This window comes from Wolffia australiana, chromosome 1 (assembly GCF_029677425.1).
Source record: "Wolffia australiana isolate 7733 chromosome 1, ASM2967742v1".
NCBI classification, from domain to species: Eukaryota; Viridiplantae; Streptophyta; class Magnoliopsida; order Alismatales; family Araceae; genus Wolffia; species Wolffia australiana.
The window spans coordinates 24,976,082-24,998,876 of NC_135835.1; the positions used below are offsets into that span (position 1 = coordinate 24,976,082).

General features: G+C 38.6%; 1 protein-coding gene across 3 annotated transcripts; it reads right to left on the reverse strand.

The window, feature by feature from the left end:
• Positions 1 to 191: 191 nt before the first annotated feature.
• Positions 192 to 14,657, reverse strand: LOC144712240 (rho GTPase-activating protein 7-like). Of its 3 annotated transcripts, XM_078586478.1 has the most exons (22): positions 14,257 to 14,655; positions 13,286 to 13,322; positions 11,947 to 12,023; positions 10,153 to 10,223; positions 9,996 to 10,074; positions 9,760 to 9,904; positions 9,539 to 9,658; positions 8,544 to 8,621; positions 8,333 to 8,388; positions 8,184 to 8,253; positions 7,969 to 8,056; positions 7,143 to 7,386; positions 5,500 to 5,721; positions 4,670 to 4,945; positions 4,541 to 4,590; positions 3,940 to 4,000; positions 3,205 to 3,288; positions 2,692 to 2,805; positions 2,406 to 2,560; positions 1,805 to 1,874; positions 944 to 1,072; positions 192 to 595 (listed from the first exon to the last, which is right to left on the reverse strand). In XM_078586478.1, exons 1-22 carry the CDS (start codon positions 14,314 to 14,316, stop codon positions 401 to 403), a joined length of 2,481 nt encoding a protein of 826 aa, XP_078442604.1. In that variant the 5' UTR covers positions 14,317 to 14,655; the 3' UTR covers positions 192 to 400. The 3 variants fall into 3 exon arrangements, with proteins under 3 accessions (XP_078442604.1, XP_078442596.1, XP_078442587.1); XM_078586470.1 differs by having other exon boundaries at positions 971 to 1,072; positions 9,996 to 10,223; positions 14,257 to 14,657; XM_078586461.1 differs by having other exon boundaries at positions 9,996 to 10,223; positions 14,257 to 14,657.
• Between the last annotated feature and the right edge of the window lie 8,138 nt (positions 14,658 to 22,795).

Sequence of the window (22,795 nt, forward strand, 5' to 3'; positions counted from 1 at the left end):
ATTTTGCTAAAGCAAACTTATAAAAAACTAAAATATGTTATTGTTCAGTTTAATTCCTCATCGCCAATTATCATCATCCTAAGAAGTTTCGAATGGATGCAATCATGAACCGTGAGAGAATTCAATCTCGCTTATCACCGCCTGAACAAAGTTCTGAAATCAAATCACAACGATACGATCGAGAGCGGAGAGAACTAATAAACTTGTATTAGACAGATTTACGACTACCGAAACACCAGGTAACACGAATTTTTTATACAACTGCGAAAGACGAAAAGAAAAAAGGAAGAACTGGCAAAGCACATATACGAGAGAGTTTCATCTTTTAAATGACTAGAATGAGAGATAAAAGGGGGAAATAAAAGGAATTGGGCAGAAATTAATACTGGGCCAGATTTGCTCACCTTGGGCTAGCCCATGGAGGGGAGGCTTTGAACCGGAGCCCGTGCGGAGACCCGGTATGCCCCACGTCTAAGTTATGAAGCTGCTTCATTAGCTGAGATCTCCTCTCCTTGAAAAAGTCAAGCCTCGCGGTCAACTCCACCAGAGTGGCCGACGCCACGGAGGGCGGCCTAGTGACGTCGTGGTCCACAGCCTGCATATTTTTTTTTCAGCATTAATGAAAAAAAAGGGCATTTTTTATTCAATCACATTAAATTAAATATAATTTTGAAGGAAACGGGATACTTCCCTTTTAAGAATAGGAGATTTCAGAAGAAAATGTAAGAACAAAAACACAGATAAATTGCAGGAATGAAACATATTGCTTGAATTGGGAATTCCTTTAAACTGAAGTGGACCGAAAAATGATTTAAGGTAAGGGCATCATTCTAAAAATCTTGACAAATTTTGACAATAATAGAGTCGGCATCAGATTATCTTTGAATGAAATAAATTGAGTATTATTTTAATGATATGAATTTTAACAATTTTTTTTTTTGACCTGAGTGAGTTTGGAAGCGGAGTTGACCTCAGGGTTCATGCTCGTGGAGGCTTCCATGGCCTTGGAATCCGTTGAGCTCTGCGAGTCAAAGGACATCTTCCTCGAGAACTGCTTGCCAACAGACGGCGCCTGCGTAAATCCATAGCTTATTTACCGTCATTCTAAATAACTATATAGAGCAGAAGTTACGAGTTTGGTTAGCCCACCCAAGGAAAAATTAAATCATGCAATTGTTCAATATGAAAAGGAAAATTGCTACAATATACAAAAAATTATAATAAGATGAAAAACTTTGGCAGCCTATGCTCAGTTTTCTTTGGCATATTAGTTCATGTATAAATAATCTTTTTGTTCTTAGCCATCAATAAATATTTTTTATTTGGAATATTAATTGACGTTTCATCTGATCAGATGAAAAACTTACCCTATCTATCAACCTTTTTATTGGGACATCACTTGACATATTTCATCTGGCCAGATGGAAAACTTGGCCTGTCTATGATTAAGTTGTATTATTGGCATATTAGTTGATATATGTCATCAGAACAGATGAAATACGTGGTTCATCTAAAATGAAGTTTTTTTGTTGGCATATTAACTGACTTGTTCTATCACATAAAAATCTTAGCCCATCTATAGACAATTTTTTTTATGAGAATATGAATTGACATTTTTCATCTCACCAGTTGAAAACTTACCCAATCTGTAAGTAAATGTTTTATTTGCATAGTAATTGACATATTTCGTCCGACCATATTTAAAACTTGACCTATCTATAATAAAGATGTATTATCGGCATCTTTAGTTAATATGCTTTGCAATGGCGGCAGTAAAGGACGAAGGGGAAAAGAAGGTGCATACATCATTTCTCTGTTTCTTCTCATGATTGCAGAAAGCCAGGCTCATGTCAAAATCTTGCTGCAGAATCCTCCTATTTACATATCCAGACGATGAAGCGATATAATTCAGTTTAAATTAAATGTAAGCAAAAAATCAAGCATCAAACAAAAGTAGCGTAATTTTGTTCATTGATGGATACATGAATGGAACTCTGAAAATGTCGGTTACTAATAGAAACAGTCAGTTCACTTACGCTGACTTAAATATTTTTTATGAAATAATCGATAGAATCAATCAACTCAATGTTCTATAAGGAATTTAAGAAACCAAACGAATGAAAGTCGAATTGAGTTGGACACAGTAATAATGTAACACATTGGACACTATTTTTTTGCTATTTTTTCCATATTAATAATCGATCTAATCTTCAGTAAAAACTAAAACCCTTGATCTTGAACAGCGGAACTCTTCTGTCATCAGTGGCAGGAAAATCTGAACAAATAGAACATAGTTCTCCCCTAGAATCTCTCCAACCTCAAAGGAAAACTAAGAAAAATCATATATGAGTAAACAAAAAAAAAAAATCAATTTTCTGCATCAGAAAGTAGAATAAGGAACTCACGGCTGAACATTCTGCAAGTGGTCACCGTTCTCAGGAAGAGATCCGTAGTGACTCTGACGGTGTTGATTAAGTTGAATGTGAAGTTCCGAAACCTTCTGCTTTAATCTGGCAACATCTGCTTCAGCAAGGGCAATCTCCTCGAGTTCTGCCCTTGTCTGCATGAAGTAAAAACCAAACCACATTTAAAGGGCGATATCTGGATTTAGAAAGATAGACAACTCCTCTAGAATAATATAAACTGTAGGTAAATCCAGATAAATACAGGTAAGTATTCCTGGTAACCGACCTTGGAATCCATATTCCGGGAACTAGTAAACTGGCCAGATGATATACTAAGACCAACTTCAAGAGCTGCTCGAAGATCTCTCTCCGCTTGCAACTGTTCTTGGAGTCTCGCGACCTGGAGAAACATTTAATAGACTTGAGTACTCAGAAAAGAGAAGTTCCCCCCGTTATAAGAAAAATGAGTGAAAGTTTCTGAAGTTTTATTTCCACATTCCGCGGAAAGGTGTCAAAGTTATGTACACGATCTGTGCTTCAATTATCAACAGGCAAATCCAGAAGAAAATACAGTAAGCAAGAATGAAAACTCAAGGTATAAAATTAATTTTCAATAATATTGCAATACCACCAATGACACCTAATATAAAGGAGGCCTAATCATCTAGGGTTTAGTTTGGTTTATCCTTTCTGAAGAGTAATATCGCCAACTGTATTGCTATAGCAATCAAAAAGAAAAATCTAAGGCACAAAACAACCAACAAAATAAAGATCAAAGGTCACCGGAGAAGGACATTACATCTTGCTCCAGGGCCAGGCGCCGTTCATGAAGTGCCTGCTTCCTCCTCTCTAAACTAGCTTGTAAAATGGCATTACCTTTGGCCTGAATAAGAGAGTACAAATAAATTGTTAAAAGACGAAAGCCAATTTTTGAGTGATATTTTTAGATAGGAAATACACGTTTCCTGAATAGGAATTATTTTTCAAAGAACCGGGTTCATTCTTGGTAGAGTACTATTAAGGACTCATCAAAGATGGCCCAGACAGGCCCATAATGGCCTATTAAATAATTGAGCGGGAAAGTTTGTAACCGTTGGGTTTTACCAGAGGGTTATAAAAGCTAAAAATTTATAACAAAGACAGAATAGGGGAATTATGATCATTTGAAGTTTCTTCTGGGCAAATGTTAGATGGCTACTGTTCGGGCAAGAGTTTCTGCAATCGAAAACTCTTAAGCCATCCATCAGTTTTCTTGATAGATATCCAATGAGGCATCTATCAATTCTCAAGACGCACTTTTCCTCAAGGGTAAGACAGCCTCGATGGACGGTGTTGTTCATGAAGTGGAGGGTTTTGCTTTTAAAAAAAAAATGAAGAGGGTTTTGTTTCATGAAAGTTTAGAAGGACGTGAATTGCTTGGGGGGACTAGTTTGGACTTCCTAATTCTCATTTCTATTTTTTATAATATCGGGTCAATCACCTATCTCTGGTAACCTTCAATTGTCACTCAAAGAAAAAGAGATGGGAGTGGTACCTCCTTAGCAATCCTGTTGAGCAAGTCGTTCTTCGTAATCTCAAGCCTTTGAATAGCAAGCCTAATAATTAAACAAATATTTCAGTTTTGATCCAACATTGCCACAAAAAAAATACAGAGGCACAATCGTTCATTTATTACTCATCGTACCAAGTTTCTATTCAAGAATGTATCAGGTTAAGAGCACGTAATGAAAAGGAATTTTCTGTATCTACAATAACATCACCAGATAAGGCAGTACTGCAGCAAATGGCAAGAATTGTCATCTATTTGGTCGAGGTTTAATGGTACCGATTTGATGTACAGATCCATATAAAAAATGAGGTCAGAAGTAAAAATAATATAGACAGATAATTTACGAGTAATACGCCAGTCCAATCATTTGGGGTCCTTGGTCAGCTTCATGCATTTAGAAAATAGAGGAAATGATGATAAAAAATGTATTTCGAGCTGGAAAAATGACATGACCAGAAATGCAAAGTCAGAAAACGCAGCGGAAATTTTAAGGTTCTAAACAATTGATAGATATTACAACCACATTTATAACCAGTTGATAATCTCTATACGAGAAAAAGAATAATTATTCATGGAAAGGACGTACTCCTCTTCCTCTGACGAGTCCACTGAGTCAACAGAATGTTTCTTCCATGCCTGCAAATTAAGAAAAAAATAAATATACAAGAAAAAATGCTCATAAGCAATAACGGTGAGTTGAAGTTCACTAGCTTACAATATTTCGGCCCCAAAAATTGGGCCGTTTTAAATGGGCACTCGAACCATTTGATCTATTAGATGGCTTCTCCCCACGTAATCCAGATTCCATAGATGATAGGATATCTCCCATAGACATGGGTGACTCAAGGATATCGACGCAATTTGCATTCTTCTCAGGAGCTTTTTGCGAAGATTCACGGTCACTGGGCTGACCTGGGGAAGCGCCTAGAGTATCCAGACCTCTGGGCTGACTTCTTCTTGGAGATTCACCTTCGGAATCCCCACCAAAACCCTATACCACCAGAAAACCATCAAGACTCGTAAATAAAAGCAGAGATGGAAGGTTTTCTTCACCGGATTAATTCCTGAGTATTTAAGTGGCGTAAAAAATGTGCAATTTTTACTGAGATTAATATTTTTTATAATTGAAAAGACAGAATCCTTCAAAATCTGAATTAAATGCAAAATGTGTCGTGCTTAAGGCACACAATATATATTTTTTTCAAGAAAGATTCAGGCACAAAATATATTATGACAAACGGGATGTTGCGCCTATAAATCTTCTATTACTCAGAGGAAAAAAAAGACTGAGAGACGGAAGAATCTAGCGTAGAACCAAATGAATCCGCTGAAGTATGTGATATCACAAGTTAACAATCCTCAAACGATTTTGAAACCAATTAAATCCTATAAAAACGGAAAAAAGAACTCACTTTCAATTAAGTTCTTGCAGTACTCGCAGAAAGATAGAAAGAAAATAGATTGCTTTATCATTCAATACTTTGTTTTCCAATAAATATGAATCTTGAGGCAATAAATTACAGAATAACAAGAAAGCATCAGTACCTTATAATCGTAAAGATCACTTCCTGCATAGCCGCTGCTTTCACTCAGTTTTCCGCTTAAAATACGTTCAGGATCCTCATCTACTTCTATGTCAACATCGTTTTCTGCATCATGGAATCCATCACCTTTAAAATCTAAATTGCCATCGTCACTTGACTCATCACTTCCACTTTCCTCTACACGAGAGCCAGCTGAAATGGCACATCTATGCAAACCATCACTCTGCAAAAAGTGAGAAAGGAATATGTTTACATTCTGAGACTGGAAACTGGAATAGGGGGTGAGAAAATAATTGCAATATTGAACAAGAAATACTCTTTCAGTTTGTGAATCCCAAACAAACAAAATCGGAAAATTAAGAATAGAATTTAAAAGGACCGTCAGAGCCTCATGGACTGTCGATGGTAACATCCAAAATATACAGTTTAGACGTCATGAAATAGAGTTCTTGAGCCCACCCATTCAAGACACCCGACTGACAAACTGTAAAACTTAAAATTAACCTTGGAATATTTTTATATTCCACAAATCAGGGTCCTCCTCGGATCCTTGAATTAAGACTTTTACGAACAAAGAATCTCCATGAAAACTGTTTGTGTCTGAAGTTTAATGTAGATTATATGTAATCAACTTAGTAGAAACACCAAAGCGGCAGACATCAATGGTTTAATATCTTAAGACCAAAAAGGAAATCGACAGGTTCTCATCCCTCATACGAGAACATAACATTAAATGACAACTATTAACCCCGCAAGCATTCATCTTGTTTGAAGTTGACCACTGAAGTACCCCGCATGCATTTTGTTACAAGCCTACCACGTACCTATCAAAGGACTAAACAACGCCGGTCAACATAGGAGAAAGCGGTCAACGGAGTATGAGTATAAATAAAGGCAAGGAGGAACTTAGAAGGGGCTTCTCGAAAATCAGTTGCGGCAGCTGCGGCCTAGAGAGCGAGACTTTCCCGATCCAGAGGGAGGGAGGGAGATCGTACTCAATCCCCTAGTTCTAGTTCTTTTCTTTCCCTTTTCTTCTTGTCTACTCTTGAGTTCCTCGTTTCTCTCTTCTCTCTTGCGATTCCTATAACTCGGATATTGGTTCTTGGAAAGTATTCTTCCGTTCTCGGTAATTTCCCGCTATCAAGAGTTTATCAAAATTGGGAGGCATATCACATTTCTGATCTTTTCAGAAAATCAATTGATGCAAATGAAGTTAGCTCGCAATCGGAAAACAAAAAAATTGCCCAAAAGTAGTGTCATCATCATCAAAAACTTTGCTCTAGGATTTGCAGATAATCAATAACTACTGAAGGTTCAACGAAAATGAGAAAATTAAAAATATTTTTTTGAAAAAGAGAGATTTAAAAATAATGCATCTAGTAAAAATGCCAAAGGGAAAACTCAGATGGTAGACAATTGTTTGGATATAACAACAGTACGCGAAAAAGATGAACTAGCAGTAATAAGAAACAAAGATTCAACATTTCACAGCAACTCTACAAAGAACAGTACGACAGTAAAGGAAGAAAATTGTCATCAAACAAGGAAGAGCCATATCAGTTAGATCCTCAACCATGAAATCCATATTAAACACAATGCGATAAAACAAGACAATATAAGGAAACGATAATGAATGGTGCGTACATCAAATATACTTTCGTATTCCTCAATGAGAGTTGTTGCAATCGCTTGTGCATTATTGGCGGCATTGGCAGCAGCCAGAAGCTGAGCTGAGGCGTCACCATTTGCATCGAAGTCTTCTTCCAGCTCACATTCACCAGCTAAAAGTGGACGAAGCAGCAAAGGGGCCATACAGGTAGCCACAGCCGAAGGAGTCATGCGGTTATTAGCCGTGGGAGCCGCGAGAATATGCATCATTTTCAAGATCCTGAAGTCCATATTAACATAAACATGAGCAAAGGATTTGGAAAGATTGTAAGATTGCAGAGTTACAATGTCACTCCTTGTATGTAAAATTGTTAGCATCTATCTACCGATTGGCAGTGTCTTCCTTGGGTGATTGCCCCGTGTCCTCTCTCCTCCGGTCATCCTAAGTTTGACAAATGATTTTTCTGAACTAGTGTTCACGGACAATGATGAAAATCATCACTGTCATCAATAACCTGTCATCAACAGTCGTCATCGTCTGCAGCTTGAGTGACAATGACAATTTCGTCATCAATGCAAACTAATGAAGATGAGGATGAGGATTTTGTCATTTTCACCCAACTGAGTTAGGTCCTCCGAGGGAGAGTGACAGGACGCAACGATGAGAAAAAGTTGTCACTGTCATCATCATCCTATCTTTTTTTTTCATAACGATTTTTTCATTGTCATCCTGGTGAGGACAAATGACAGGGACCGTGATGATACTTCATCACCCTCTTATCATATTCATTTGTGACAAACTCTTCTAAAGATATGGTCAAAAGAAATAATAAATAACGTGAAGGTGTAATGTATTATTCACCTCTGTAACAGTCTTCGGTTGGGCTCTGGAAAAGACTCAGATATCGCAGACCGCAGAGCATTAACACGTGCCTCCTTCCCCTCAATTTCTTTCCAAGAGATAAGAATGTTGAGCACAAAGTTCAGAAAAGATCGAACATATATGATAAGGCATAATAAAGTGATGTACGGGGAAAACAAAGCAATGAAAAGAAAAAAAAATGTACGTAATCATACTTAATGCGTCAAGCAATGCTGTGCAGCAAGATGCTGGAACTGGGGAGGATGGAAGCTCTCGGAGAAAATGCTGCCAATGATACAACAGATATTTCAGAGGCTGAATCTAGATTTCAGAAAGAAAATAAATCGAGAAATCAAATCAGAACCTTAACACAGTCGCCAATGACATGAACATCTTCATCCGGTGTGAATTCAGTCCTTCCTGATACAAAGATATTGAACTTGGTTAAATGGGAAAGAGGACGCACAAAAAGGGAACACTTCATTGACAGTACTACTCAATTTGAATCTTTCAAAAAAAAAGTACAACCCAATATGAATCACGCATTGACCAAAAGCTCAGCAGAGAAAGAGAACCTTGTTCGTATTCCTGGATTCGACGGTCAACTTCCTCAACATCTGCAGCCTGTCGCAGGATGCCCTCTGTATTGGTACCTGGTAAGCCCCCCCAATCAAATTTTGGGAAAGTAGAAAAAATTGTGCACGCAATAAACAGGCAGATAAAATATTATCAAAATCAGTAAAATACCCCAACAAGAAATAAAGTTAGCCCAGATAATACAACACTATCATGAAGCAGACTTTTTTTGTTGAAAAATGAGGGAAAGATCACCCAAAATAGGTAACTTCCTGATGTGATAGATACATATGATTACGAAGTCACAAAGCAGAATAATTTGACCTTAAAAATACAGTGTTACACTGTGCATTGCGTTTGTCTCCTTTTCTTTGTATCTTTTTATTTCTTTCGTTTAAGAGTTGTATAAATGGTCCACATTTATAAGTGGTCACTTACATTTTTCTAAAGTTAGAATTATCCATGTGGGTCCATGACCCACGAATGGCATTTAAAGGAGTCATGGACTTTCTTAAAAAAAAGAAGTCATAGACTTAGAATGATAATAATTTTCCCTAATAAAACTCTATCTGACAGAGGAAGGAAAGGGACGCTCAGGAGAAGGGTCAAAATTTCACAGAAAATGCAAGACCTTACCCACGTGACTCTAGAACATTTAGTGCACAAATGCAGAAGTTCTAAATGTTTAGTGCACAATCGCAGAACAAAATGCGGAAGCAGGTGTTCGCACATTCATTAATCAATCATACTTCTCAGGGAAATCACATGGGAAAGCCCTTTCAAGGATCACAAAATACGTAGAAATTTTATCCTGAATAAATCAATAAAATGAGAGAACTACACAACTGCATGATTTTTTTTGAAATATACACAACTACACAACTCAGATCTTAATTTATGATCTGAGAGAGGGACCCATGATTAAATACAGGGGAAGATGAAGAAACAACCTCACAACAACAAAAGTTGAAGAACGCTGAGTGAGAAGCCCTACCATACTTCTCGAGAAAACACAATGCTTTCTCTAAAAAAGAAGGACCCCCATCAATATCCTCCAGAGCAAGCAGAATTGGTCGTCCAACGACCAGAGACTTTAGAGCACGCTTATCTCTCCCTGCGAAAACATATTCTTCATTTAATATCTATAAAATGAAGAAATTTAACTAGAAACGTTCTTTTAGTGATTTAAGAAATAAGATGAAGGAAAAACCATACATTGCTGGACAGATCCATCAAATAAATCGCTGTTTTCACTGCGGAATATCCCATTATGCCCCATAACAAGGGCGGCATTCGGTGCCTGTGCAAGGGCAAGCTCAAGGGCAGATTTCCACTCGAACAAGTCCTCGGACGTATCCGCCTGTTGTATTAGAATATGAGCGATAAGAAAAGTAACTTAACTAACTCTATTTCAGCATAATAACAGGATCCAAATGATTATGATTGCATACCTTAAGAGTAAAAGCTCGACCATCACGACCATCAGGAAATAGAACAGTCAACAGCTTTTTATCCTCTCTAACAACAACACTGTGGAACAGAAGATGAGTATGTAAGAATAGAATGTTAACTTGGACTGAATTTTTCAAGAAACATAGGCATGCGAACCTCCCAGAGTTATTCAAGTCAATGCCCCCCAACGTAAGATTCACTTCACCACCCCTTTGGGGCAATGCACTCTGCAAAGCAAATGTCACAATCAGTCAATAGTATAAATGGGATAGAGTCCTGGCAAGTACTTAAGCACAGATGACTCTAAACAGGCCTCAGAAGGGCCCATTTAACATTTATCCGGAAGCAAATGTTATAATCAATAAAAATAGAAAGCAATAGTCAGTCATAGTATAAATGGGATAGAGTCCTGCCAAGGATGTACCAAAGAAGGCTCAAACAAGACTCGTAAGGACTTATTTAACATTTTTTCCGGAAATCAAGTGGTATACTCAATACTAGTATAAATGTAATAAAGTCCTGCTAATGATACACTTATACTAGTATTGATTACGTTTTGTGGTAAGCCTTGGCTTACCACGAAAGGCCAAAACAAGGCTCATAAGGTCTCTTTTAACATTTTTATGGAAAGCAAATGATACACTTCATAATACACTTCGTAATAGTATCATTGTGATTGAGTCCTGCCAATGACTTATCACAGAAGGCTCAAAGAAGCCTAATAAAGGCCCATAGTTCTGCAAATTAAATGTTATAATGAATAATAGAAGAAATGCGACAGGTTCCCACTAAAAACATGGGCGAGAAGCTGTCCCTTGGATGTCGAATTCATAGCACTATTTTTTTTTTTGAAAGAATTCAAAGCACTATACAAGTCCCATACTGTAATAAGTCAAACATGAATGACATCTTCAAGTTCTCTAGGAATCTTGGGGCCACATCCAGCTTGACAGGAGGATCAAGATTGCTACCTACCACAAGTTCTTGATCGTCCTATTCTCTGTTTTCTTCCCTCACTTCTTCCTTCTCATGACTACCTTTCCCTACAAATTCTTGATTCTTGGAAGACAGCCATCAGGCTATTATCAAAATACGACGTGGCAAGGTTAACCATCAGAGAACTCCAAAGATGGAGAAAAGAAGGAATCTATTAATGCCCACCCAACCTATTTCTGCCACTAGAAGATTATACAAAAAAGACAACACCAGACATCAAATAAGACCACTCTGTTTCTTAAAAAAATGAGCATACTCTGGTCTATCCACTGATAAAAAGTTCTAACTCGTAACCCATTCTGGAAATATGATCCAAAACTTTATAAATCATTGCAAATTTATAAAACCTTAGACCATGCTTCATTAAGTGAAGCCCGCACAAAGACATAAAACCGGAACCGGATGATCATTGTGAGATCAATTCCAATGCATCTGCCTATCTCAAAAGAAAAAGGAGTTTGGCTACCTGACTTCAAGAACCAAGGCTTCACATAAAAAGATGTTATCAGCAGAACGGTACATTAACAGTAAGTCAGACAACATGTTACAGCACAAAAATAAATCGGTCATTGGACAAAATTTATTGCGACAACTGCAACGATGGAATAGATCATTAAAAGCAGACATTTTCTTGAATGAAAGCAGTCATGAGTTCTTAAACAAAAAGTTGTCGATAGATTTGATGCCAATTCAATCAGAAAAAATGATCTATCACTCATGCAAAATCATGATAATATATTGACATTTTGCATTCTAAACCTTGAAAACTATAGATGATTGCTTGTATTTTCTATTCATGAATAATCTGGCAACAAAGATATGAGAGACATTCCGCTATTCTGGTTAATATGACCGAAATCATACAAAATTATCCGAAACATTTGAGAAAATAAACCGAAAATGCAAGCCAGATAACAAAGCATTGCATGAAATAACGGCATTTGAAGTACCAACCGGGTCATTTTTGAAAAAAACCAAGGACGTTCTCGTGAGGATGAACCATCGTTTTCTCCATGATTTCCAGCCAATCCCTGAGACAATGATTCATACGTTATTTTAAAGATATTTATTCCATCAAAAGCTATAAAACACATATTCGCTAATGTTTATTTAAACGTTTAGACATCAAGATGTGGAGATAACTAAAGCACACATGACAAAAGACAACATTTTCGCAGGTCAGAGTGAATAATCCTACATAGAGATATAGCACAACAAATAACACACACTAAAAGTTCAACATATGGTTAAAAAATGGTTTTCGAACATCTAAAATAACAATTTAAGGTTCCAAAATCATTTGAAGTTGAATTTCAAAGGAGACCCAAGAAAAAACGTGGTAGATGCCACGAAAGTAATAATAAAGGCCAAAAATGGAAGAGAAGTTGGTGCTGAGAGAAGGAGAATTTGTAGAATGTTATTATGCTCTTCCAGGATTGCGTGCCATTACTCTACTCAATCTGAGGACCCAACCTCCTATATTAAGTTAGTTTAATGAAGTACCCACTGCCGACATTTAGATGGAAAAGGAGGGGAAACCAAGATTTCTTCAGTTAAAAGATTAGCCGTTCCTTGTTGATGATCCAATCACTGCTGTCATACAGGAAGTATAAAAATGCCAGGTGACAGTACATTCAGTGGTTTCAGAACCATAGGGAATAAAGGTGGCAGAGGTTATGAACGAGACAGGGAAAATAGACCAAGAAGATCACACTAGAGATTCTTTTTTTGAAAGATCATACTAGAGTTTTTTTTTGTAGAAAGATCGCACTAGAGATACCGCTTGATGCTGTCGAATCCCAAGAGATTCATTCACTGGAAAGAAAAAACCACTAACCCCCAAATAATTAGACAAAACATTTATAATCTCATCTCTCTTTGGTAGAGAAAATGTTCAATTCAGACATTTCAAGGGAAGCCAAGCCATTGGCATCAAGAATAGCATTCCTTTTTTTTGAACACGCGTTTCTTGAAGTGCTGGGGTTGCGGAAACAAGTCCAAGAATAAAGTGCATCATAAAAACAAACATTACGTAGCAACTCTTTATAGGGGTACTGCTACCATGAAATCAATGAAGAATTTTTTTTATATGCTATCGTAGGAGCTACGATTGCATATGAGAAACAACTACGATCAGATGGAAAATAACAATCCAATGCAAGATTTTTATGATTACTCCACTAAAGACAAGGAACAATTATGAGTCGAAATCACTGTAAGACGCAACAAATTAAGTGAGATCCCACAAATGCATAAAAAGTATGATTAATTATATTGAAGAACCAAAACATACCTTTTGAAGATATGAACAATGGTCCGCTCTTGAAAACCTGGGGTCCAAAGGATGAAAAATACACATTTTCAGTAAATTCAAGGATTGAAAAGCCAGTTGTCTCTGAAGACAAAACATTGCTTTTGAACACCAGAAGTTCAAGGGATGACATTAGTATATTTTTAAAACTAAATTGAATATATGAGAAGCTTGCTGTCTTTCTAAGGAGAGAACTCCGGGTTAACGTTAATCAAATAGTACAACAGGGACAGACAAACGTAGACACCTCATAGTAACTCAAATCAAATTACAACAACATTAACAGAACTTCATAGAAAAAACAACGGCTGAAACGAAAACTCGTTGCACACTTTCATCGATTACACGGTCCAAACTAACGACAGGAGCTGCTCGCGCATTTGGAAAGTCTTTCCTCTCAACTTCTTCGATGCAAAACTTTTGAAATATCTTCCAGCTCATAATGCCGACATAATCATCAATAAATGTTAACGTTTCCTGCATCCATGGGAATATACTCTCTCATACTATCTCTGTAAAGATATCAAGTCGGATTTCACTATTTGCTCATAAAATCAAAGGGCTTTCAAATAAACACTAATTATTTGGGGGAAAACTTGTAAACTGACTTTCAACTCATCCTGACAACATTATCTGCAATAAATCATACAATCATACACTCTCACACTACCTCTACAGAGATAGCTCAACAAACACTACGACGATGTAATCAATCAAGCCCAATCAAGTTTCCTTTCTTCATTCCTACGACATTAACACTTAAACTCAGTTTTAACTGAAACTGATAACCTTAAAATTTTCACATCTCCCGAAGAGAAACATGCAATAATCATCAAAATTCAACAGGAACACCAAGCAAAGCTGCATCGGATGCGCGAGAACGAGATCCAAACGGAATCAAAAGGCAAGCGAGGAAAAACAAAAAGGAAAATTTACAGGAAGAAGAATCTCACAGTGTTCACGCCAGCAGGCCTCGGACGCTCCAGCGGCGCACCACCGGGGCTAGAAGTCATCTCGCCAGCTTTATATCATCAGATCGACCGCTGAACAGCCTCACTCCGAACAATGCCGCCGGCGTAGCCTCCGCCACGACGCTCCGCCGATCAAAGACACAAAAACAACGGCAAAATCCGTGCCACAACCTACCAAATCAGGCGAAAAAACAGAAATCTGGCGGAAAAATCCAGCGCAGAAATGCCAACGCTAGAACCAGAGATTGTAGAACAATCTTCCCGCCTTCTTCCACCGATCTCAATCCGTTCTATCTTCTTCCATCGGCGCGGCGACGGCGAGATTGAACGGCTTCTCCCGAGCTGCTGCCAGACCGACCGAGCCTTCTTCGAAAAGCCACACCCATTTACAGGCACTTTGGAAGAGATAGAAAGAGAAAGTTAGAGAGAGAGTGAGCGTAGTAGAGTGGTTGCAGCGGTCGTGGGTACCATTGACGTGGCGGTCTGTGATTGGATGAGTTCTCGACGATGCTACGCGTGCCACGTGGGATTTTCGGATTAATCTTTGTTTTTTATTTTTAATTATTTCTTGTTCTTGAGAATTTCCAAGGGAATTTGGGGGGGTGTTAGGGAAAGTCATGGGTATGATTATTAAATTGTTTTACTTTCAGGGGAATTTTTTTAAAATATCCGCGCTGGTAGGCATCACGTGGTTGCCCTCTGGTTAGGGCACCTCTCTGCACGTGAGCCCCCTCAATTTGGGTGGGTCCCACCTCTGCCCTCTTCCAAATCTCTCTCTCTAATCTCTCTTTTTTCTCTCTCTATAAGTCTGTCTCTCTCTCTAGATTTCGGTGGGATGTGGAGGTTGAGTGTTAAGGATCGGAGATCCATACTTGATAGGACAGGTCAAGGAATGAGAGTCAAAGTGGTCTCTTTCTCTCTCTATCGCTTTCTCTCTCTTCATCTACTCTTGCTTATTTTAACGCATTTCGAGATATACCTGACGCTCTGGTCAAGGCAAGATAGTCAAAGTATTCTCTCTCTCCCTCTCCCTATATCAGTCTCTCTCCTCTTTACTCTTTCTCACTCTCTCTTCCTCCCTCCCTCTCTCAGTCACTTCTCTCTCCTCTTTCTCTCTCTCCTTCTCCACTTCCCTTCCTCTCTCAGTTACTCTCTCTCTCCTCTCTCTCTTATTTCTCTTTCTCTCCTTCCCTCCTCTTTTAGTCTCTCTCTCTCCTTCCCTACCTCTCTCAGTCTCTTTCTCTCTCCGTCCCTCCTCTTTTAGTCTCTCTCTCTCTCTCTCTCTCTCTCTCTCTCTCTCTCTCTCTCTCTCTCTCTCTCTCTCTCTCTCTCTCTCTCTCTCTCTCTCTCTCTCTCTCTCTCTCTCTCTCTCTCTCTCTCTCCTTCCCTCCCTCTCTCAGTCTCTCTCTCTCCCCTTCCCTCCTCTATTATAGGCACCGGGGATCGGATCGGTTTGTTAGAATCTTGATCAAAAGATTTTCGAACGAACAAATGCCGAGTCAAACTGATCTGTTCAAAGCTTTTGATCGAACAGACCCTTTGTTCGTGTTCGTTCGAAATTTTCGAACGAATAATTTGGTTCATTCGTGTTCGATCAGCTATTGTTTCGAACTGTTTGAACAAGTTCGAACAAATGGCCAGCGGTGGCCAGCGACTTTCTCGCTGGCGGCCGCTGGCAGTCGCTGGCCGCCGTCCGCCGTTGTACAACCCAGTATTGCAGGAGCCGAACTGAACACTGAATTTGGATTTGAACATTCGATTCGATCCGATTCGAACAACGTGTTCGAATGGGATCGAATTCGAACATTCGATCCGAACAGCCATCTTGTTTGAACAATCCGATCCAAACCCGATGTGCACCTTGGGTTCGGATCGGATCTGAACTGGTCAGATCCCTACTCTCTTGGTCTCTCTCTCTCTCCTTCCCTCCTCTCTTCCCTCCCTCTCTTCTTTCTTCCCTCTCTGTCTCTCTCTCCTTCCCTCCCTCTCTGTCTCTCTCTCTCTCCTTCCTCCTCTCTTCCCGCCCTTTCTTCTTCCGTCCCTCTCTCTCTCTCTCTCTCTCCTTCCCTTCCTCTCTTCTTCCGTCCCTCTGAGTCTCTCTCTCTTCTTCCCTCTCTCTCTCAGTGTCTCTCTCTATCTCTATATATGTAAATATCTCTCCTACTCTTGTTATTCTAGTGCATATTCAGAGACCTGACGGGCAGGTCAAGGCATGTGAGCTAAGTTCTCTTCTCTCTCTTTCTCTTAGTCTCTTTCCCACTATCTATTTTTCTTTATACATATCTTGATTTACCCTTCCCTTTGGATTTCTTAGTCGCTCTTGTCTCTCTCTCTCTCAGTGTCTCCTCTCTTAAAATCTATATCAGAAAACTTATACCATCTGTCTTTGTCTTTCTATATCCCTCCCTATTTATCTCTCTATAGTTCTCAAATACTCTCTTTACTTTCATCTCTCTCTAGGTTACCTGGCTTTCTTTATCTCTCTCTCTCTCTTCTCTCTCACACACTTAACTGTCTCTGTCATTCTTTATCTCTCTATATTTGTCTTTCTTTGGCTTTCAGTTACTCTCTTTTTATCTTTCTTTCTCAGCCTCCTCACATGATTTTCTCTCTCTCTCTTGTGACTATAAATAAGAGCCGTTGCTTTTAAAAATAAGGTTACCTGGGTTTCAGGATTAAACTCAGATATGGTAGACTTGATCGACATTATTAATGATTATAAATAAGTAACGATTGCTTTATATATTCCATTTAGAATTTTGTTTCAAATAGGATTTGTATCAGTCCGATATTTCATATATATATATATATCAATCATGAATTTTTAAAATGCTCTGGCTGGACTTTGCTCAACAGCCTTGTATTTCAATATAATTGGTATATTTCAAAGTTTCAGAACTTTGTGAAGCGTACTTTGGTAAATCAATGAGAAAGAAGCGACTAACGCTTTGCTTTTCATTTGTAATTAACTCTACAATATTCAATTGTCATTATTTCTTATGAAACAATTAAGGGTTAATAGCACGAAATGTCCCAAACTTTTTCAAAAATCTGAGATATACCCCTAACTATTTTTTTGGCATGGTATATCCCAAACTCTCTAAGTGGACTCCGACATATCCCGGTTATGACGTGGAATCCACCTTGGCTGCCAGGTGGATTTCCGGCCAGATTTTGACCTGGGCGGAATCCACCTGGCAGCCACGGTGGATTCCACGTCATAACCGGGATTAACCCTTTTCTCTCTCTATCCTCGATCAAACCTAGTTGAGAGAGAGAGAGAGATAGGCGTTCTCGAGAGAGAGAGAGGTTCTAGAGAGAGAGAGACGTTCAATGTCGATATTTGTTTTCTGATAAGAGAGACAGGCGTTCTAGAGAGAGAGGCGTTCAATGTCGATATTTGTTTTCCAATAACAGAGAGACGTGTTCTAGAGAGAGAGGCATTCAATATCGATATTTGTTTTTTGATAAGAGAGAGAGAGGCATTCTAGAGAGAGAGAGGCATTCTAGAGAGAGAGAGAGAGGCCTTCTAGAGAGAGAGAGATGTTCAAGAGAGACCCGCCCCAATCTAATCGCCCGGGAGAGAGAGGAGGCACAGAAACAGAGACATAGATAGAGAGAGAGGGGAAGGTGGAGAGAGAGAAAGAGAGTGAGAGGGGGGGAGAGAGAGAAAGGGCGTCGAATTTTACGTGCTGTTTGTAGTGAAATTCTTGGCGGTTTCTTCTTCGCTGTGGGAGTTCCGCGATCTAGGGTTCGTTATGCTCATTAGGGGCTTCCTTTTTTGTTTGTCTTTGTTAGATCTAATAGCGGGCTTTGCTCAGTGAGAAACAGTCTGTATTGAATGTTGGATCTTGTTTATCATAGAGGCTTGCTCGTCTGGGGCATCTGATTATGTCGTAGTGGATTCCTTTTGGCTTGGACTTGGTTAGATCTAAATTTCTCTTTTTCTCTCCCCTACTCTCTTTCTCTCTTTCCCTCTAAATCTTCTTATTCTGCACCTCGATTTTGTTTTATTCTATTTATTTTTGTTTTAATTGTTTAAAATGTAATTCTGTTTTTCTTAGTTTACATTCTAATTGAAACTTAGATTATGAGAGGGGGGGAGAGACAAAGAGAGAGCGAGAGGGGAAGACAGAGACAAAGAGAAAGCGAGAGAGGAAGAAAGACAGAGAGTGAGAGTGGAAGAGAGAGACAGAGAAAGAAGGAGAGGGGAAGAGAGACAAAGAGAGAGCGAGAGGGGAAGACAGAGACAAAGAGAAAGCGAGAGAGGAAGAAAGACAGAGAGTGAGAGTGGAAGAGAGAGACAGAGAAAGAAGGAGAGGGGAAGAGAGACAAAGAGAGAGCGAGAGGGGAAGACAGAGACAAAGAGAAAGCGAGAGAGGAAGAAAGACAGAGAGTGAGAGTGGAAGAGAGAGACAGAGAAAGAAGGAGAGGGGGGAGAGACAAAGAGAGAGCGAAAGGGGAAGACAGAGACAGAGAGAGAGCGAGAGAGGAAGAAAGACAGAGAGTGAGAGTGGAAGAGAGAGACAGAGAAAGAAGGAGAGGGGGAGAGACAAAGAGAGAGCGAGAGGGGAAGACAGAGACAGAGAGAGAGCGAGAGAGGAAGAAAGACAGAGAGTGAGAGTGGAAGAGAGAGACAGAGAAAGAAGGAGAGGGGGGAGAGACAAAGAGAGAGCGAGAGGGGAAGACAGAGACAGAGAGAGAGCGAGAGAGGAAGAAAGACAGAGAGTGAGAGTGGAAGAGAGAGACAGAGAAAGAAGGAGAGGGGGGGAGAGACAAAGAGAGAGCGAGAGGGGAAGACAGAGACAGAGAGAGCACTTCATCTGCTTCAACACGTGGAGGTTCTGTAGCTCCATAGGATCTTTGCATGATTGATCAATACATGTTCATTCTTTTACGTTGAATAAAATCCAAGAAGCATGTGTTCCGATTATGGCCAACTTGGTGGCAGAGAGAGCACTTCATCTGCACGCCTTTGTTGGATAATCTTTGACCCTTAAGTTCTTTCTCACTAATGTCAATTCTTCTCTTTTGCTTAGGCCTTTCAGGTTGTTTCTTCACGAAAGGAGGGAATACATAGTTCCCTTCAACTTCATTCCACAAGTTTTTTCCATTCATTGGTGGGATACCATGACTATAAGCTAGCTGGTATACATATTTCTTCAACCAGTCAGTGACAAAATTGACAGGGTCCTGCTTGATCCAGTGAATGCAAGTAATAGCATGGGAGCATGGAATGCCCCTTATATTTGTAACTACAGGCTCTGGTAAGTAAATCAATCAAAAATCTGTTTCCCAAGTTTGTAACTTCGAAATGATACTGGCATGCATGTCTAAGAGTGCATGTCCTAGACTTCAACTTGTTATCTTCGAGCAACTCTCTTATCCGAGGGCATAATTGATCAGTTCTATCAGAAAATAACTCCATTTTCTTAACTATCCTCTGCATGATTGCACCTCTAATATCTTCTAGCATGTCTATGATAGGTTTAGACCTAGACTGTATGATATAATTATTGAAGCACTCACAAATATTGTTATCAATCACCTCACATTTTGGCCACTCAATGTAAGCCCTGCAAAACTTCTTTATGCCTATATCTCCAAAGTCATACGCAGCTTGTGGTTTCAATGTGCTCATTTGTCTCATGATCCTCTGGAAATGTTCATGAGTTGTGCACTTCACAGCTTTCCAAAATAAGTTCTTCAGTATCTCAGTGGAATGTCCCTTCTTCTTCCAATTTGCATAAATATGTCTAGCACAAGTCCTATGCTCCACATGTGGTAACATATATGCCACTACATTTTCTAGTCCCTACACAATGTTAGAGAGTATCAAGCTATTAGTGCAATAAATTAGTTCCACATTAAGCAATAAGATTTCAAACAAATTTAATATTATGAACGAGTTAGTTAAGTACCTTATGTTGATCGCTTATAATCGTCTAACCATGACCATCGGAAATTCCTAAATCTTCAATTAGCAGTTGAATAAACCAAGTCTAAGAAGCTTGATTTTCCCCTTCAACCACTGCCCAGGCAATAGGGAACATTTGATTATTCCCATCCTTGCCCACATCACTCAACAATTGGCCTTTCATTTCGGTCTTCAAAAAACATCAATCCAAACCAATGACTCTTCTGCAACCTTCAAGAAAACCTCTTGCTAGTGAATCAAAGCATATATATAGTCTCTTAAACCTAATTAAAGAAACAGGAGTGTCTCTATCAAGCACCAACTCAGAAGTACTACTCCTATTAACCTTCTTTAACTCAGCAAAATAAGAAGGAAGCAAGTGATAATGGTCATTCAAAGATCCTTGAAGCTTCTTGCGCGCCGCAGATCTAGCTCTATAACAGGTATGCTTTGAAATTGTGATTCCAAACTGTTCGTTTATTTCCCACATCATATCTACCACCTTCCAATTCATATTCATTCGAATTTTCTCTAAGAAGTGGTTTGCAATCCAATGATAATCGGCTTGTCTATTCCTCGGAGCCCTAATGCACCTATGAGTAGCATTTAGTGTCTTCACAACAAAAGCCTCCTTCATACCATCCCAACTAGCATATATCCTCCATGGGCAATCTTTCTTGCAAACAACTTCAACTTTTTGCTCACCAGACTTTAAAAACCTGATGTTCAACCCATTCCATATAACATGGTTCTTCACAACTGTCCTAAATTGAGAAGGCGATTCAAATTTCATGCCTACTTGAAATTTAATCTTCTCAATGGGGCATCTAGGATCATACCTTTTGCCCATGTGTATGTTCCTTTTATTTTCACCCTCATCATCAGTATAATTGGGAGTTAATATCTCATCATCCGAATCAAGATACTCACTATGATATCCATCAACAGATACTTGCTGTTGAACTTGTTCTTTTCTATTTCTCTGGCCGTCAACAAATTTATCATTCCATTCTTCACTTGAATATCCATCAGGATCACTTGTATACACATCACTTTCCTTATTTTCTTCACATGGACTATATTCAGAATCAGCATCACTATCATAATCAGAACTAAACACTCTTCTCTCATCATCAGCCCTATTTAAGAAACAAATGGAAAATAGTAATTGATTATGCGTGTAATATATTTAAATTATCAAGGGAAAACTTACATTCTTTTACACTTTGACTTGTGAGACAATCTAATAGGAGAACGGTGGGAGAGAGCACCACTGCACGATGAAGAACCAGACCTTAAATTCAGTCTGGTTTTAGGCACTCCTTACGGTCTGAACCTTAAATTCGGTCCGGTTGGGTCACGGTCCAGCTTGGTCTGGTTTGGTCAGACCTTAATTTCTGAATGTGAAGATGATTTGGAATGTGAAGTTGAAAAACTATAAAAAAACATATAAAATATGAAAATTTAATAATCTAAGTTTGAATTACAATGTAAAAGAAGAAAAACTGAATTACATTTTAAAGAATTAGAACAAAAAGAAATAGAATAAAACAAAATCAAAAAGTAGAATAAAAAGATTTATAATAAAAAGGAGAAATTTAGTTTTTCACATAGAGGAGTAAATTTAAGAGAGAGAGAGAGAGTTTTGAAGAGATGGATAAATTTTAGAGAGAGAAATAGAGAGTTTGATTTTTAGATGAATTATTATCATTATTGAGATATTGAGGTCAGCTAGCGGTGTTGAGTAGTGCTATTGGTATTGAGATATCGTTACAAATTTCAAACATCGAAAATCGGATCCGCTCAGATCTGACACTGAGTAGGATCCGATCACCATATCGATATCTAACTTTGATAACTGATATTTCATATTCATTCTCCTTTTTTGATATCCAATATTCAATTCAATATCAGACAACGAGTATCCAATCTTATCGGTCCATCGATGTAGGTATCACATCAATATTGTTCATTGAATACATGGTATTGGCTATTGATATCTGGATAACGAATGTTGTCCCAACAACCAATAGATGAACCCTACCATGATCTGATTATTATGGTTGTTGATCTATCTGTTATCATGAAAAATGCCAAATTAACGAATATCAAATATCCGAAGAGGACAATGCAAACATCGATCACAAGGTATGGAGAACTCATAGCAATATCGAATATTTTCATTTCACAAGATGAAAAGCTGTAAAAAACATAAAAATAAGTAAATTTCATAATCTAAGTTTCGATTAGAATGTAAAAGAAGAAAAACAGAATTACATTTTAAACAATTAAACAAAAATAAATAGAATAAAACAAAATCGAGGTGCAGAATAAGAAGATTTAGAGGGAAAGAGAGAAAGAGAGTGGGGGAGAGAAAAAGAGAAATTTAGATCTAACCAAGTCCAAGCCAAAAGGAATCCACTACGACATAATCAGATGCCCCAGACGAGCAAGCCTCTATGATAAACAAGATCCAACATTCAATACAGACTGTTTCTCACTGAGCAAAGCCCGCTATTAGATCTAACAAAGACAAACAAAAAAGGAAGCCCCTAATGAGCATAACGAACCCTAGATCGCGGAACTCCCACAGCGAAGAAGAAA